A 16,974-nucleotide genomic window follows, 5' to 3' on the forward strand; every position below is an offset into this window, starting at 1 on the left:
TTTTCCCCCTGTGATTGGGGATTGCATTTTGTAATCCTGTCCATTTTCCCCACTGTAATAGCGGATTGCATTCAGTAATCCTGTCCACTTTTCCCACTTTGATAGGGGATTGCATTCAGTAATCATGTCCACTTTTCCCACTGTGATAGGGGGTGGCATTCAGTAATCCTGTCCATTTTTCTTACTGTGACATGGGATTGCATTCATTAATCCTGTCCACTTTTCCCCCTGTGATAGGGGATTGCATTTTGTAATCCTGTCCATTTTCCCCACTGTGATAGGGGATTGCATTCAGTAATCCTGTCCATTTTTCCCACTGTGATAGGGGATTGCATTCAGTAATCCTGTCCATTTTTCCCACTGTGATATGGGATTGCATTCAGTAATCCTGTCTATTTTTCCCACTGGGTTGCGGATTGCATTCAGTAATCCTCTCCACTTTTGAGGAAATGTAAATTTGTCTAATTAATGAAACTCAGAGAAGCTGAGATAATGATTTTGCATCAGTGACTTGCTGTTTTATATGTTTAGGGAAGTTCTGTGAACGAGGAACAAAGTGGCTAAAGGGGACAAGGAATTTCATAGGAGAAAGGATAAGCGAGGATGCAGGATAAGGAGGGAAAGGAATAATGGGAGGGAGATTAGATTCCTTTTTATGACCACTGGAAGTCTTGATGTGCTTTTAAGCCAATGAAGTTATTTTTGAAGTGTAGTCACTTGTAATGTAAGAATAGCAGGAGCCAAGTCGTGCCCAGCAAACCCCCACAAATAGCATGGATTTGTTAATGTTAAATCATTTCTGACTAACTTGTTGGAATTCTTTGAGTTAACAAAAGGTTGTTCAAGGTAGTACAGTGGATGTTGCACATGTAGACTTATGAAAGGCATTTGACAAAATGCCACACAGGCGGTTCATTAAGAAAATGGAAGCCCATGAAATTAAGGGGGAAGTAGCAGTATATATACAAAATTGGCTCAAGAAGCAGAGGGTGGTAATGAATGGATGATGGGGAGGTGCCTTGCAGAGGTGTTCTCCAAGTGTCAGTTTTGTGTCCACTACTCATTTAAATTTATTTTAAATGACCTAGATTGAGCTGTAAGGAGCAGAATTAGAATTTTTCAGATGATACGAGACTTGACAAAGCAGGAGGTCATGATGAGGATATTTATAGGCTGCAGGATGGACATATATAGAATAGTGAAATTGGCAGAAGGTATGTCAGATGACATTCAATGTCGAGAAGTTTGAAGTGATGCACTTTGGGAGGACTAATGTGGAAAGACGATATGGTATAAATGACATTATTTTGAAAAGGGAAGAGATGCCTTGGTATCCATATACATAAATGCCTAATAGTGGCAGGCAAGTTGGCATGTTGGTCTAAAAGGTGTATGGGTTACTTGGGTTTATAAATACAGGAATAGAATATAAAAGCAAAAAGATCACACTGGAACTTTGTGAATCACTGGTTAGGTCTCAGCTGAATATTGCGGACAATTCTGGGAACCACAATTCAGGAAGTTGTAATGGCCTTAAAAAGGGGACGGAGCAGATTTACCAGGATGTTACCAGGGATGAGGAACTTCAGTTATGAGGAAAGGTTGGAAAAGTTAGGACAGTTCTCCATGTAACAGACAAGATTATGAGGTGCCCAAAAATAATTTTCAAGATGATGAGAGGTTTTGATAGAGTAAATAGGGGGAGAAAATGTCCCTCTGATGAGTGTGTCAATAACTTGAGGTCATGGATTCAAAATTATTGGAAAAAGATCTAAACTGGAGATGAAAGGAAATATTTTCATTCAAGAGTGTTGTCGGGATCTAGAATGCTCTAACTGAAAAGGTGTGGAAGCCGGTTCCATAAATAAGTTTCGAAAGGGTGTTGGATAACTTCTTGAGGATGAGAAACTTAAAAAAAGGCAAGAAGTGGATCTGTGGGACTAAGCACGACTGCTTTTTAAAGTGTCAGCACAGTCATGACAGGCAGAATGGCCGCCTCCTGTTCTGTAGGTTTCTATGATTTTATGACTCTAAAAGGCTCTGAAATCTGCTTGCACTGAATCTTTTTGGTCTTGCTATTGAATATTTGTTAAAACCAGGATTCTGGTTGTTTGATTGTCACTTCCTGTAATTTCCATTGTATTATATTCCAATTCATCTTTGAAGAAAGAAGAATGTGCAAGGAGAAAATATGATCCTTGGGAATCAGTGTTGTGTCTGCTGCTGTACTTATGTACGTAAATGACTTGGAATGAGATTGTAAATGCACTTTCCAAGTTAGCAGATGATACCTAATTTTGCAGGGGGTGCAAATAACAGAGAACAGACTGATTTAAAATTATAAGAACTTGGATAGACCAGGGAGTTGGGCTGATAAGTACTGGATGTTGTTTAATCTGGTCAAATGCAAAGTAATGAAAAGGGAAAAGGATAATGATCATAATCAATGACAACATAAGATTAAATTGTGTTATTCTATAGGAAACAACACAGGTGATGGAATTGAGGGTACTGGTGCCATAGATCAGTGAAATCATCGGTAGAGTGTGTGGCAACAGTAAAGAGAGCAAATAGGATCTTGACCTTTATAGCCAAAGAATGGAGATTAGTAATATTTGACTTGTGCTTTATTTTTCTAAAGAGCTGGAAAACCCATGCATTGAAAAGTTCTTCCACAAATGGAGCAAAGCGTCTCAGCCGCTGAATCAAACATCGATACCAGAGCAGGTATGCCTGGCAACCCTTGTACAGTTGAAAAATAATTTTGTTTGCAATCTGCATTTTATAATTGCTCTGGCAGCTATGATTGACATTTTGTTCTTATTTGCTTGCTTACTGGATTTCTTCGTTTTCAGAAAATTGGTTTGTTGGTGATCAGGTTTTTGCTCCCTTTCCTGGAGATGATGAGCTATATGAGGCCACAATAAAGTCCATTTCTACAGGTGACGATGGAAGAACTGTGGCAGTTGTAAGGTTTTCCAGCTTCAATGAAGAGACAGTGGCAATAAGCACACTCAAAAGAAAAAGCAAAAGCGAATGCTGGAAAGGTTTTATTTTTGATGATGATGATTTGGAGAAGCCCTTCTTCCATGACAAAAAGACACCGGGCCCCAAGGTCTCTTTCAAATTGTCTGAGGGCAGCATATGCATACCGTATACAATTAACAGATACTTGAGAGACTACCAAAGAGATGGAGTCCAGTTCATTTGTAGACATTACTTTCGTGGTGGAGGATGTATCCTTGGCGATGACATGGGACTTGGAAAAACAGTTCAGGTAATTAATCTTACTACATGACTTGCCAGGTTAGTAGTGCTGCAGCAGGGCCTATGAGAAAGTCAGTCCATCTCCATTTACCCCAAAGTTGGGTTGTTTGCTTTATTGCAGCATTTCTGCACCAAAAGCAAATTGTGACAGCATTACTTTTTCTGGTAAATTCAGTTTAGTGAGCACTAAAGTCATACTTTCTCTAGTTATTTCTGTTTCTTGAAATCTGTTCTATGGCAAGAAAATTGGGAGAAAGAGGCTTGCACCACCATGAAAGAAGAAGAGTACATGTTGTTTCAAATACTGAACAGGCTTTTTGATAATAAAGGAGTAAAACCAGCGTAGAGATGCCAATAAATTGTAAACCTAATGAAGTCTAGTGTAGGATGTATCTTTTGAAATTATGAGACATGTCAGATTACCTCCTAAAATGAAAGCAAAATACTGTGGATGCTCGAGATCTGAAATAAGGACAAAGTGTTGGAAAAACTCAGCAGGCCTGACAGCACCTGTGGAGAGTCACACAGAGTTAACGTTTCGACTCCAATATGACTCTTCTTTGGAACTTGGGACATTCACTGATGATGTGAATGGTGCTGAACATTGCACGGCACCTCAGACACTGGAGCAGTCCATGTCCAAATTCAGCAAGACCTCTACAACTTCAGACTTTGGTTGATAAATGGCAAGTAACATCCCCACCACACAGGTGCCAGGCAATGACTACCTCTAACAAGAGAGAGAATCCAACCGTCTCCCTTTGACATTCAGTGGTGTTACCATTGCTGAATCCCACACTACCAACATTCTGGGGTGTTACCATCAACCAGAAACTGAACTGGACCAGCTGTATAAATACTGTGGCTACAAGAGGAGGTCAAAGTTAGGAATTCTGGAGAAAGTAATTCACCTCCTGACTCCCAAAGCCTGTCCACCATTTACAAGGCGCAAGTCAGGAGTGTGCTGGAATACACACTTTCCACTTAACTGGTGAGTGCAGCTCTAACAACACTCGAAGCTCAACGCCATCCGGGACAAATCAGCCCGCTTGATTAGCACCCCATGCACCATCTTAAACATTAATTCCTTCCACCACCAATGCACGGTGGCAGCAGTGTGTACCATCTACAAGATGCACTGCAGGAACTCAGCGAGATTCCTTTGACAGGGCCTTCCAAACCTGTGACCTCTACCATCTAGAAGGACAAAGTCATCAGATGCATGGGAACACCACCACCTGGAAGTTCCCCTTGAAGCCACACAGCATCCTGACTTGGAAATATATTGCCATTCCTTCACTGTCACTGGGTCAAAATCCTGGAACTCCCTTCTTAACAGCACTGTGGGTGCACCTACACCACATAGACAGCAGAGGTTCAAGAAGGTGGCTGACCGCCACCTTCACAAGGGCAATTAAGGATGGGCAGTAAAATACTGGCTTAGCCAATGACACCCACATCCCCTGAAAGAATTAATTAAAAAAAAACAATCTAATATGGAGGTTGTGAATGGTAAGAACTTTGTTTATAAAGGACTGACATTTTGGAGGACATTGCTTTCTAAAAGGGCAGTAGGATCCTAGTGGAGGTGGTTGAGGGGAGCCAGAGTAGAGGAGATCAGTGTCCAGTGACTAAAATCAATGGGCTCTGCACCAAGATTTGATAAGGCAGCATGGATAACTGCTCTGGGAAAGCCAGTTGCCAAAGCCATGATGGATGCGATGCAAGACACTAACAGCAGAATCAGTTGAAGCCACGGGTCTATCCTGAACGGGTTCCATTTTGTGGCATCAGCAGGAGAACTGCAGCCAGGGAGTTAGATCAAGAGGTGGGATCTGTCACATAGGAAGTAAATGATAAACAAGGATCAAGAAAGTAGGAGATGGAAGAAAGCGAATCCAAGCAGGATGGGAAAGAAAAATTTAGTATCCCTATTCCTCACAAGGGTTAAATTACAAAATTTATAATGAAGATAATTAGTGTTGGTTCCAAATCCAGCTAGCCCATGTTTGTGCAGTCTGCCTGCAGGTCAGGTACAAAGTCAATGATGTCTGTATTTAAACTATATACTCTGCTCTAGTTGATTACACTAAAAACTAGCAGGATGGAGAAAGTTCCACTCCTGGTCATGAATTTAGCATTGAGATATCGGCAGATTTTCTTCTCAGTAGAGTCACTGATATTATGTCATCAACAATATTCATCTTCTGTAAAAGAATTGATGGAGTTGGTTGTATTTTTCATTTAAAATATAATCATAATCAACTTGGTAAACTGTTAACGTTTCTTCTCACAGGTTATTTCCTTTCTAGCAGCAGTGCTTCAAAAAACAGGGACTCGAGAGGATATTGAAAATAACATGCCCAAGTTTTTAATGAAGACTATGAGGAAAGAATCAAAAGCAACCAATGACAAAGTAATCCTTTATAGCCTGTATCTTGTTGCAAATCTCATTTTGCTAGAAATAATACATTTAATTTTGACGCTAGGAAATTGTTTATTAAACCTTAAAATAAACTGCCATTAATGATATAAATTGCAAACATTTTCTTGTGGAGACTTTGATTCACTGTTCACATTAAATTTGTTGAAAAGCTATATATTTTCCTTTTAATGGCTATTGTGGATGTGTCCACCACTGTTCCTGACAGGATAGTCAATGTCTTGACCCTTTTATTAAATAAATCTCCTAAACTCTTCCATTGTTCTTTGTTGATTATCTTAAATTTTGCCCTCTAGTTACTGACTTATTGGCCAGTGGTTACTTCAACAAAACCTTGCAATTTACAAAATCCCTACAGCATGTCAGTGGCGGCATAGTTGGTAGCACTGTAGCCTCTGAGTCAGAAGGTTGTGGTTCAAATCCCACTCTAGGATTGAGCATAAAAATCTAGGCCAGTGCTCCAGTGCTGTACTGAGGAAATGCGGCACTGTTGGAGGTGTCGTCTATCTGATAAGACATTTAAGGCCCTGTCTGCACCTTTCACTAAGACATTATAAGATCCCATGGCCATTATTTTGAAGAAGAGCAGGGAGTTATCCCTGGTTCCCTGGCCAAATTTATTCCTCAATTAACATTACTAAAACAGATTATCTGGTCATTATCTCATTGCTGTTTGTCAGAGCTTGCTGTGTGCATGTTCAAAAGTGCTTCATTGACTATAAAGCACTTTGGGTTGTGAAAGGTGCTGGATAAATGAAAGTCATCTTATCTCCTAACATTTTTTGAAGAGAGCACACAGTTCCTATTGTCTCATCTCTGGTATCACCCTGTACCTGTAAATCTCTTCTGCACCCGCTACATAACCTTCCTGAAGCTTAAACTCCAAAAAAACAGACACAGCATTCAATTTGCAGCCTAACCATAATTTGTCTAGGTTTTATCCTCCCTCAATACTAATCAATCAAGAGTGGAGATCTCAGAGTTATCTCAGTTGACTGTTGTGTTGGATACTCAGTGTTATTTTTTCCACTAATTCAGTAGATAATTTTGTAGTTGCTATTTTATATTTGATATGGCGAACGGTAAAGAGCTTTCCAGTACCCAGCTAGTTGATGCTCTACAAATCTTCAATGGTAAACCTAATAGAAAATTTACATTTGATCCAGCTCCTATCCTATCTACAGGATCTCCCAGTTATAGCAATATCTGTAAGGGTTGCAGTTACTCTGTACCTTATTTAGAAAATGGGTATAGCAAATGTACCTAGAAGATATTTCTTCAACATGCAACTGGGATGACAAATTCCAGCTGTTTACGTGGGTAGACATTCCACGCATCTGTCTTCTAACAGCACCTTGATTGAAACAGTTAATGTTTCGACCCCAATATGACTCTTATTAAGAGTCATATTGGACTCGACGTTAACTCTTGTTTTTCTCTCTCCGCAGATGCTACCAGGCTTGCTGAGTTTTCCCAGCACTTTGTTTTTATTTCAGATCTCCAGCATCTGCAGTATTTTTTTTCAGCAATTTATATATTTACATGAGCTGGCAGCTTCTGATTTAACCTGATTTTCAGAATCCGCAGTGGGCAGCCGTGTTTCCCAAGCCTTGGACAGCCTAGCAGCTAATGTGAGGTGAGGATAGTAGTGGGAGAGAAGATGAAGCCTTTACAGCACCACTTGTGGGCTGAAGGAGCAAGAGTGCTTTCTCCTGAACCATCACGCTTCCCACCCCCATATCTGTGGGATCAGACCTGACCCTACAACCTGCTCCAAAGCGTGCCCTGTCCAAATGAAAGCCAAGCCTATCAATCTAGCTAGCTTCCAAATAACAAACCTGTTAGTTAAGACTCCACAGCGTGTGGGGCAATCCAGACTTCCAGATATTCTGTCTGAAACTCGGCAACCTTCCCCCACTCACCTTCATTACTTAACTGTTAATCATATCCCCAATGTTCTCCTCGGTTCCAGGGGAAATAACCAAGATTTATAAAATCTCATCTTGTAAGTTACCCTATCTTTATTATCCTGGCCAATTATCACTTGGCTTTCTCCAAGGCCAGTATATCCTTCTGAAGGTGGGAGACCCAAACCTGAACGCTAAATTCCAAATTCCACCTGGTTAAAGATCAGAATAATTCCAGTTCCTTAATATTATACGCCACCATTCCTCTTGTGATGCCAGCATCCCTTTAGCCTTTTGGTCACCTTTTGCACTTGCCAGGTAAGTAAAATTATTTCTGTGCCTAATATTGTACGTTGCTTCTTTCAACTCCGCTGAGTGCCTTTTGTGTGCTGCTATTTTAACGTAACTGCATCATATTTGGTTATCCAAAACTGCCCACAGACTTAATTTACCAATCTTTTCTCTTCACAATTCACCAAAATTCCTGATGAAGCATCATCTGCAAACCCCCATATACTCTCCCCATATTGTCAAATCCAGATCATTTATGGGTGAGAAGTGGGAGCCCTAGCACTGAACTCCAGAGAATACTGTCAAACCATGAAAGCCTCTTTTATCCAAACTCTATCTCTGTCTCCCAGTCAGGTTGTTATCCATGCCATAGAGTTGTCTCCACTTTCACATGCTTTAATTTTAAATACAAATCTCTTGTCCAGAACCTTATCACATAACTTCTGAAAAATCTGTGTATATTACATTCTTTGATTATCCTCTCCATGAAATTGGTGGGCCTGTCAAAGAGCTACTGTTGGGTTAGTTGGACATTACTTACCTTCCATGGTACCATGACGATTTTCACTAATCAGCCTTTAGTTTTTCATGTGCTCGCTTGCTTTACCCCAGCAATGAACCTGAAACTTGTCTTTTTCTTCTTTTGCAGATTTTTCTCATAATTGCTCCTCTCTCTCTGCTGTATAACTGGAAGGATGAACTGGACACCTGGGGTTATTTTAGAGTCTGTATCTTGCATGGCAACCAAAAAGACCATACTTTCAGCTGCATTCGACGGAGGAAGTGCGAGATTGCCCTGACAACCTATGAAACAGTCCGCCTCTGTTCGGCTGATATCAATTGGTAATTGGTTCACATGACAATGTATTTAAAGTTGGATTGCATTGAAAGAAGTTATTTGTGGTATTTAGTTGTTAGGTTTGGTGCACATTAAATGTAGACGGGCCTGAGAGAGCTCATCCATTTGGGGGTTGGAAAATTGTTATCCAGTTAGCTGCTTGTTATACTCCTTCCAGAAGATAATGCGGAGGCTGATCCACAGGAGATCCAATTTGCCCTTGTACAAATCACCTTTTTCCTTAGTTGTCCAGGGGATTAAAATCTTGATAAAAGCAAGATTTTCTCCTGATAAGCAACTGCTTTAATTCCAGTGCAAAAGCTGTGATACAGAAACCAGCACCATCTGTGTGATCTATTGAGGATGCATCAAGGTTTCTATTCCACAAGTGATGATAGATAGTACAATAAGTGTGGGTCACACTCATATCTGCCAGGTCTTTATGATTCATTCTGTTTATAGAATAAGTGAATTAAGAACAGAGTTGTAAAAGGTGGGATAAAAACATAAAATGCTGGAAATACTCAGCAGGTCAGACAACGCCTTTGGAGGGAGAAACAGTTAATGTTTCAAGTCTTTTGATCAGGTTTGAGAAAAGTTGGAAATGTGATAGATTGTAAGCAAGTGAAAGAGGGGAGGATGGAAAAAGAATGAAAGAGAAGACCTGTGATAAGTGGAGGACAGGATAGGTTAAGTGACAAACTGGTGGGGTAGGGTCAAAGGTGGTGGTAATGGGACATATGAAGATGCAAAAGATATGGCTAGAGGAGATGTGAATGGCAGAATGATGAATTGCTGCAATCTGAAAGGAAAGGAAAAGAAAAGCAAGAGTAAAACTGAAACATGCAAAGTAAAAGGAAATGAAATGGGGACACAGATTACAGTCTGAAATTGCTGAGTCCACAAGTCTGCAAAGTACCTAATTGAAAGATGAAGTGTTGTTATTTGAGCTTACATTGCGCTTCATTGCAACATGCAGGAAGCTGAAGACAGTGGTTAGTGTGAGTGCAGGGTGGAGAATTAATATGACTGGTCACCATGTTGTGAACTGACTACTGATGAACCTTGTACAATCAAGATAGCTGAATTTGAGTGACAAGGCAATCACCAAGACACTCAAAATTTGGTTGGAAGTCGCACTTTTAACGGCAATGGGCCGAGCGGGATTTTTCAAATAATGTTCAGTATGAATTTTTAAAATTCAATCTTTATTTTTCTTGGCAGTAAAGATGTGTTTTTTTTAAAAAAAGGCTCAATAATTTGCTGTGACAACTGCCGTATTTTTGAATTTTATTAGTAATCGAACCAACAAATCTTAAAGAAATAAAAACTAAAAGTGCTGGAAAAATTCAGTAGGTCTGGCAGCATCTGTGGAGAAAGAAACAGAGTAAACGTTTAGAATCCAAAGTGACTTTTTGTCAAGAGTTCCGAAGAAGAGTCATATTGGACTCGAAAAGTTAACGAGCATGTTCAGTGTCCTGGAACAGAGCAAAATATTTAACAATTTATTAGCTCTGACTTCAGCTGTGAAGGTGTTTACTCCAGCAACAGCTGGAGAACTGCATTGTTACTGTTCTGGGATTTCTTTACTGGTCTGACCTGTAAATTTATTGTGCTAGGTCAAAAAAATTGTTATATATGGTTCATTTTCCATTTCTTGAACAGTATTGAGTGGTCTGCAGTGTTTGTAGATGAAGTCCATAAGATAAAGAATCCTAAAGCTCAGATCACACAGACTTTGAAGGCACTGAAGTGCAAGGTTAGAATTGGGCTAACTGGAACCATTTTGCAGAACAACATGGATGAGCTATGGTGCGTCGTGGACTGGTAAGCTGTGTAATTATTTCATTTAAACTTATGAAATGTCTAAGTGGAAAATTAGAGTAAGAAATGCACCAGTTAGTCATTGAAAGAGCAGTTGACCAGTCAACATGCAGCACTTCATGTGTTCATTTTCTTCCCAAGTGCCAATAGGTCACAACAAAAGGCAACTGTTAGAAGGATAAATGACTTCAGAATTTGACCCTGGTGGTCACCAGGTGCACAGAAAGATGTGAGAAAGTTGTACTGGCATTTCCAGGATTAAAATTGTGAGCCACCTGTCCCCATTTCAGTTGCTAACAGTTGTAAGTAATTTCCCATAGCCTAAAGAATACCCTAACAACCCAGGGTCAACGGCGATAGTGGAACCTCTACGTACAAGAGACAGAGTTCCAAGTGACTTATGGGTGAGAGGTTTTGTCACTTGCATTCTGTGCATGCACTTTTGAACTGACATTGAACATTAAGCTGCTGTTGCAGCAGCTCCAGATTAACTAATTACTGTTTGTGGAACATTGCTAGCACCGAATGTATGTACATACATAAAAGTGACTGCAAAAGAAGTTGTGTGTAGAACAACATGATAACACACTTCATAAATATATTTTTTTTCTCCAGTAATCCTGGTTTAAAACATGGAGATGCTGTTTAAATGCTTAGCGTTCCCCGGTCATTACTTTGTCTAATAAGAATTTAAATGCAGTTTATCAATTATTACCCAAGGTAGTCATCAACCTGTCTCTGGCTCATGCAGCCACCCTGCCATATGCTGGCTGACTCTAAAGTAAAACTAAGGGGCATGGAATTAGTATTGGAAGAGCCTGTTGTTTGGGTGCTGTTTGGAGTCCACAATGGTGTCCACAGCACATGCTCTCACATTTGGGGTGAGTCACACTTGATACCATATTGGTTTGAATGTGAGTGTGCCTGTAGTGAATAGCCACTGGAAGTATGTTGGCAATCAAGGATTGATGCCAACATTGCTATTTTGGAGCTCAAAGCTCCAGCTAACACCATTTATTTATCTCGCACAGTTCTCATGCGTTCAGCAACAGGAAAGACCACCTATCAGTGCTATTTAAAGGTATCATCAACTGCATACAGTTTAATTGCTGGTTGATTTCTTCTGGATGTTGCTGTGATTCTATAAGTGTTTGGTGCTTTTACAACTTACTTAAAAATTCCAGAAGTCGACAGGGAGTGGTGCGGCAGGTGATTGAGGAGTTTTTGCTAACTCCAAAGTTTCTGCATAAAACGATTTGCTCCCAGGCTTGGGTGTACAATGCTGCCCTTAGGAATGCAGGGTGTTATTGACGGCAAGCATGTTGGTTTAAAGGTTCCGCATGTTAACTCTGCCCTATACTGGAACTGAATGCAAAATTGAGCGATAGGGCATTTTCATCATCATTGTCGTCTTGCTGAACCTCTGCCTGAGAAGATGTCACTTTGAGTAGCTCAAACTAGAAAGGCAAATGGGTGTGGTGCAGAGAGGGGAGGAAAGTAAGAGATGCATGCTTCCACCATCTTCAGTTTGTAAATCAGAAGGGTTTGTGGGATGTGGGGGAGGTGGGATGCGAGAAGGATAGGGTTAGGGTATGAGGACAGCATCATCTTGGGTTTCAATACATCTGGCCACACCCTCAGCAGTGGACAACCAAAAATGGTGAACACTATTTCCTCCAGGGGATTGGGGCATGCAGATGTATCTTCCCCTTTTGGTTACCCCCTGCTTCCTGTACTTGTGTGCCAGCTTCACCTGTTTTTTTTAAAAAAAGATGTATGTGTCATTGAGTGCCAGGCAATCTGTTTGGGTGATGTGGCTGTCATGGTTGAATAGTTGACAGCGTTTTCAAGTTGAGATGTGGTTGTGAGACTTGCAGCATTGCTAAGTGTGTGAAGGTGAGGTAGAGCATAAGAATGTCACCAATGAGTGCTCATTGAAAGTGATTGTTGGTAGTTGAATGATGGGGATGTGATGTACTGAGCAGTGTGTGAGGCTAGTGGTGCAATTGGTGGAATATGTCATTTTAGGATTCATTCACTGACTGAGACCACTTGCGTGAGGTCATTGACCTTCCTGTGGCACTGCATCCAGACCCTTATGACTTTTTAAAAATTCTTTCATTCATGGGATTTCGGTGTTGCTAGCCAGGACAACATTTATTGCTCATCCCTTAACTGCCCTTGAGAAAGTGATGGTGATCCACCTTCTTGAACCGCTATAGTCCATGTGGTGTAGGTACCTGTACATGCACTGTTAGGGAGGGAGTTTCTGGTTTTTAATCTGGCAACAGTGAAGCAACAGCAATATACCTCCCAAGTCAGGGTAGTGTTTAGATTGGAGGGGAACATGCAGCTGATGGTGTTCCTATGCATCTGCTGCCCTTGTCCTTCTAGGTGGTAGAGATTACAGGTTTGGAAGGTGCTGTCGAAGGAGCCTTAGTGAGTTGCTGCAGCGCATTTTGTAGGTGGTACACACTGCTGCTGCTGTGCGTCGATGGTAGAAGGAGTGAATGTTTAAGGTAGTAGATGTGGCGCTAATCAAGCGGGCTTCTTTGTCCTGGATGGTATTGAACTTCTTGAATGTTGTTGGAGCTCCACCCATCCAGACAAGTGGAGTGTATTCCATCACATTCCTGACTTGTGCCTTTGCTTGACAAGCTTTGGGGAGTCAGCTGGTGAGTTACTCTCCACAGAATTCCCAGCCTCTGACTTGCTCTTGTAGCCACAGTATTTATGTAGCTGGTCCGGTTCAGTTTCTAGCCAATGGTAATCCCCAGGATTTTGGTAGTGGGGGATTCAGCAATGGTAATGCCATTGAATGTCAAAGGGAGATGGTTGGATCCTCTCTTATGTTGGACATAGCCATTGTCTGGCACTGAAGTGGCAAGTAGCATTTGCACCACATCATCAGCCCAAGCCTGAATGTAATCCAGGCCTTGCTGCATATGGACACGGTGTGGTTCAGTATCTGAGGAGTCGAATAGTGCTGAGCATTGTGCAATCATCCGAAATAATTAGCTGGCTGGATTTGTCCTGCTTATTGTGTACTGGGCAATTCCTCACATTGCCAGGTAGGTGCCAGTGTTGTAGCTGCACTGGAACAGTTTGGCAAGAAACGCAGCTAGTTTTGGAGCACGAGTCTTCAGTACTATTGCAGGAATGTTGTTAGAGCCCATAGCCTTTGCAGTATCCAGTGCCTTCAACCATTTCTTTGATATCATATGGAGTGAATTGAATTGGCTTAGGACTGGCATCCGTGATGCTGGGGACCTCAGTAGGACGAGCTTTTTCATCCACTCGGCACTCCTGGCTGAAGATGGTTGCAAGTGCTTCAGCCTTGTCCTTTGCACTGATGTGCTGGGCTCCCTCATCATTGAGGATGGGGAAATTTGTGGAGCCCTCTCCTCCAGTTAATTATTTAATTGTCCACCACTCATGACAGGATGTGGCAGGACTGCAGAATTTAGGCCTGATCCAATGGCTGTGGTCCTGTGTTGTAGTTTCACTAGGTTGAAATATTTTTAAGTATGCCTGGTGCTGCTCCTGGCATGCTCTCTTGCACTCTTTATTGAACCAGTGTTGAACCCCTGGCTTGATGGCAATGGTAGCGTGGGGAATATGCCAGGCCATGAGCTTACAGATTGTGGTGGTTGAATATAGTTCTGCTGGCCTGCAGCACCTCATGGATGTCCAAGTTTGAGTTGCTAGATCTGTTTGAAACCTATCCCATTTAGCATGGTGTTAGTGCCAAACAACATGATGGAGAGTGGGATCCTCAATGTGAAGGCAGGACTTTGTCTCCACAAGTACTGGGCTGTGGTCACTCCTATCAATACTGTCATAGACAACTACATCTGAGGCAAGCAGATTGGTGAGGACAAGGTCCAAGTAGATTTTTCTCTCTTGGTTCCCTCACCACCTGCCGCAGACCCAGTCTAGCAGTTATTCTTTTAGGACTCAGCCAGCTCGATCAATAGTGGTGCTACTAAGTCACTCTTGTTGACGGGCACTGAAGTACCCCACCCAGAGTATATTCTGTGCCCTTGCTACCCTGAGTACTTCTTCCAATTGCTGTTCAACATGGAATACTGATTCATCCACTGAAGGCGGGGGCGGGGGGTTGCCGTGGGCGGTACATGGTAATCAGCAGGATGTTTCCTTGGCCATGTTTGAATTGATGCTATGAGGCTTCATTGGGTCCGGAGTCAAATGTTGAGGACTCCCAGGGCAACTCTCTCCCAACTGTGTACTACTTTGCTGCGTCTTCTGGTGGGTATGTCCTGCTGGTGGGCCAGGACATAACCAGGGATGGCGATGGTGGTAGTAGCTTTTTGTTTTTATATGGTGATGGTGGTGTCTGGTTCGTTATCTGTAAGGTATGACTCTGTGAGTATGACTATGTCGGGCTGTTGCTTGACTAATCTGTGGGACAGCTCTCCCAATTTTGGCACAAGCCCTTAGGAATTTGTATGGTCGACAGGGCTGGGTTTGTCGTTGTTGTTTCCGGTGCCTAGGTCGATGTCGGGTGGCCCATACAGTTTCATTCTTCTTTGTAATGGTTCAGTTCAAATGAGTGTCTTGCTAGGCTATTCTGGGGGGACATTTAAGAGTCAACCACATTGCTGTGATTATGGAGTCACATGTAAGCCTGACCAGGTAAGGCCAGCCAATTTTTTTCCTTAAAGGATATTAGTGAACCAGATGGGTTTTTGCAACAATCGACAATGGTTTTATGGTCACCATTAGACTAGCTTTTTAATTCCAGGTTTATTTATTGAATTTAAATTCCACCAACTGCTATGGTGGGATTTAAACCCATGTCCCTAGAACACTAGCCTGAGCTCTGGATTACTAGTCCAGTGACGTTACAATTATGCCACCGCCTCTCTGCTTGATTCCTGGCATTGATCACCATGACTATCTGCTCCCACTACCTTCGCAGCATGTGTCTGGAGGTCTCCCTGCCCCTCTTCAGATACAAAACATCTCTCCTATCAAGCTTCTTCAAGACCTCCAGTGCAGCATTGGAAATGGAATGTGCACTCTCCCAGGTTCCGCTATTGTCCAGTGTTTCACAGTTCAGGCTCAATTTCTACATGACTGCCAGCAACACCTACTCCAACCATAGTGCCCTTCCCTTAAAAAGGTGCAGGCTAACTATAAATGGCGTCAGCCACACACAATATCAGCTTCTCCTTAGGCACACAACCAATTCAATAGCACCATTATATAATAGCAAGGAATTGTAATGTAGTCTCTTGAACTGTCAGGGTGGAGGAAGAATATCAACTGAAACTCTAGAATTCTCCTAGAGGATGTGGCCCCCAAGTAAAAATCTTCATGAAGGTAACAAGGCATAAAAATGCATAAGTAGTTCTTACTAATGTAGTGAGTTTGTAAATTATTGCTTAATGATATTATTTGACTGAAGGAGATAATCAAATGATTCTGAATTCTTTGTACTTGTAGGGCAGTACCAGGTTGCCTGGGCAACAGAGCTCATTTTAAGGAAGAGTTTTGCAATCCAATCGAATTTGGTCAGAGGCACACAGCAACCAAAAGAGAACTTGCTGTTGGGCGAAAGTCTATGAGACGGTTGGCAAAACGCATGTCCTTTTGGTTTCTGAGACGTACCAAGGCGCTCATCAGTGATCAGCTACCAAAGAAAGATGACCGGGTAATGAAGTACTACCTGGGGTAGTGTTTTCTATTCCTGAATGAAAATATAAGACCAACAAACTGTGGGCTCAGAATTATAGGAAATTAAGTCACATCAAGTATACAAACCTTCACTGTGAACTAGACTTGGCTCAAGACCCCTGACTTAACTTTGTGGTGATTCACTGCTGACCTTCCACAGAGTCTTCCTGGCTCTAATATAGGAGTGTTCAAACAATAGCACAGTTGTGTCATGTGAATTTGATTATCATATTTCTAAAAAAAACTGGACAGGCTTTGGGTGGAGCTCCTCCATTCAGTGATACACATCAACTGTAATATAGGCATGCTAGAAACCTAATCAAATAACACTTTCTCTCATACAGGGACTTTCGTAGAAGCAAGGGGCAGAATTGTACGCTGATTAGGTGGGCGCGTGCCTGACCCAATCGGACGTGAAATCGCATGAGATGACGTAGGGCGAGCGTCCCAATGTCATCCCGCACTCACGCAATATTTCAGTCAGCGGGCAGGCTCGAGTGCCAGAGCTGTGCATACCATCAATTAAAAGGCCACTTAAGGCCATTAAAAAGGCATTTGACCACGATTTCACTTTGCCCGTGCATTTTAGGACTCATTGGTGTCTCCAAGGCCCCCAGAGGATTTGGACCATGTAGACCCTTCCAGGTATCAGACAGCCTTCTGTAACTCTGGTAATGGGGATTGTGGCCTCTGCTGGAGTCACC

At 41.9% G+C, this 16,974-nt stretch overlaps 1 protein-coding gene across 2 annotated transcripts in view; it reads left to right on the forward strand.

The window, feature by feature from the left end:
- ercc6l2 (excision repair cross-complementation group 6-like 2) overlaps nt 1–16,974 on the forward strand; it is a 154,698-nt gene that overhangs the window by 18,832 nt on the left and 118,892 nt on the right. For both annotated transcript variants that reach the window (XM_078568432.1, XM_078568440.1), the window contains exons 2-7: nt 2,642–2,727; nt 2,856–3,277; nt 5,564–5,683; nt 8,558–8,751; nt 10,412–10,573; nt 16,040–16,247. In XM_078568432.1, coding sequence (XP_078424558.1) covers nt 2,679–2,727; nt 2,856–3,277; nt 5,564–5,683; nt 8,558–8,751; nt 10,412–10,573; nt 16,040–16,247 — 1,155 coding nt within the window. In that variant the 5' untranslated portion in view covers nt 2,642–2,678. The remainder of the gene's footprint in view (nt 1–2,641; nt 2,728–2,855; nt 3,278–5,563; nt 5,684–8,557; nt 8,752–10,411; nt 10,574–16,039; nt 16,248–16,974) is intronic.

The sequence above is a fragment of the Cetorhinus maximus genome, chromosome 2, assembly GCF_964194155.1.
Source record: "Cetorhinus maximus chromosome 2, sCetMax3.hap1.1, whole genome shotgun sequence".
NCBI lineage: Eukaryota > Metazoa > Chordata > Chondrichthyes > Lamniformes > Cetorhinidae > Cetorhinus > Cetorhinus maximus.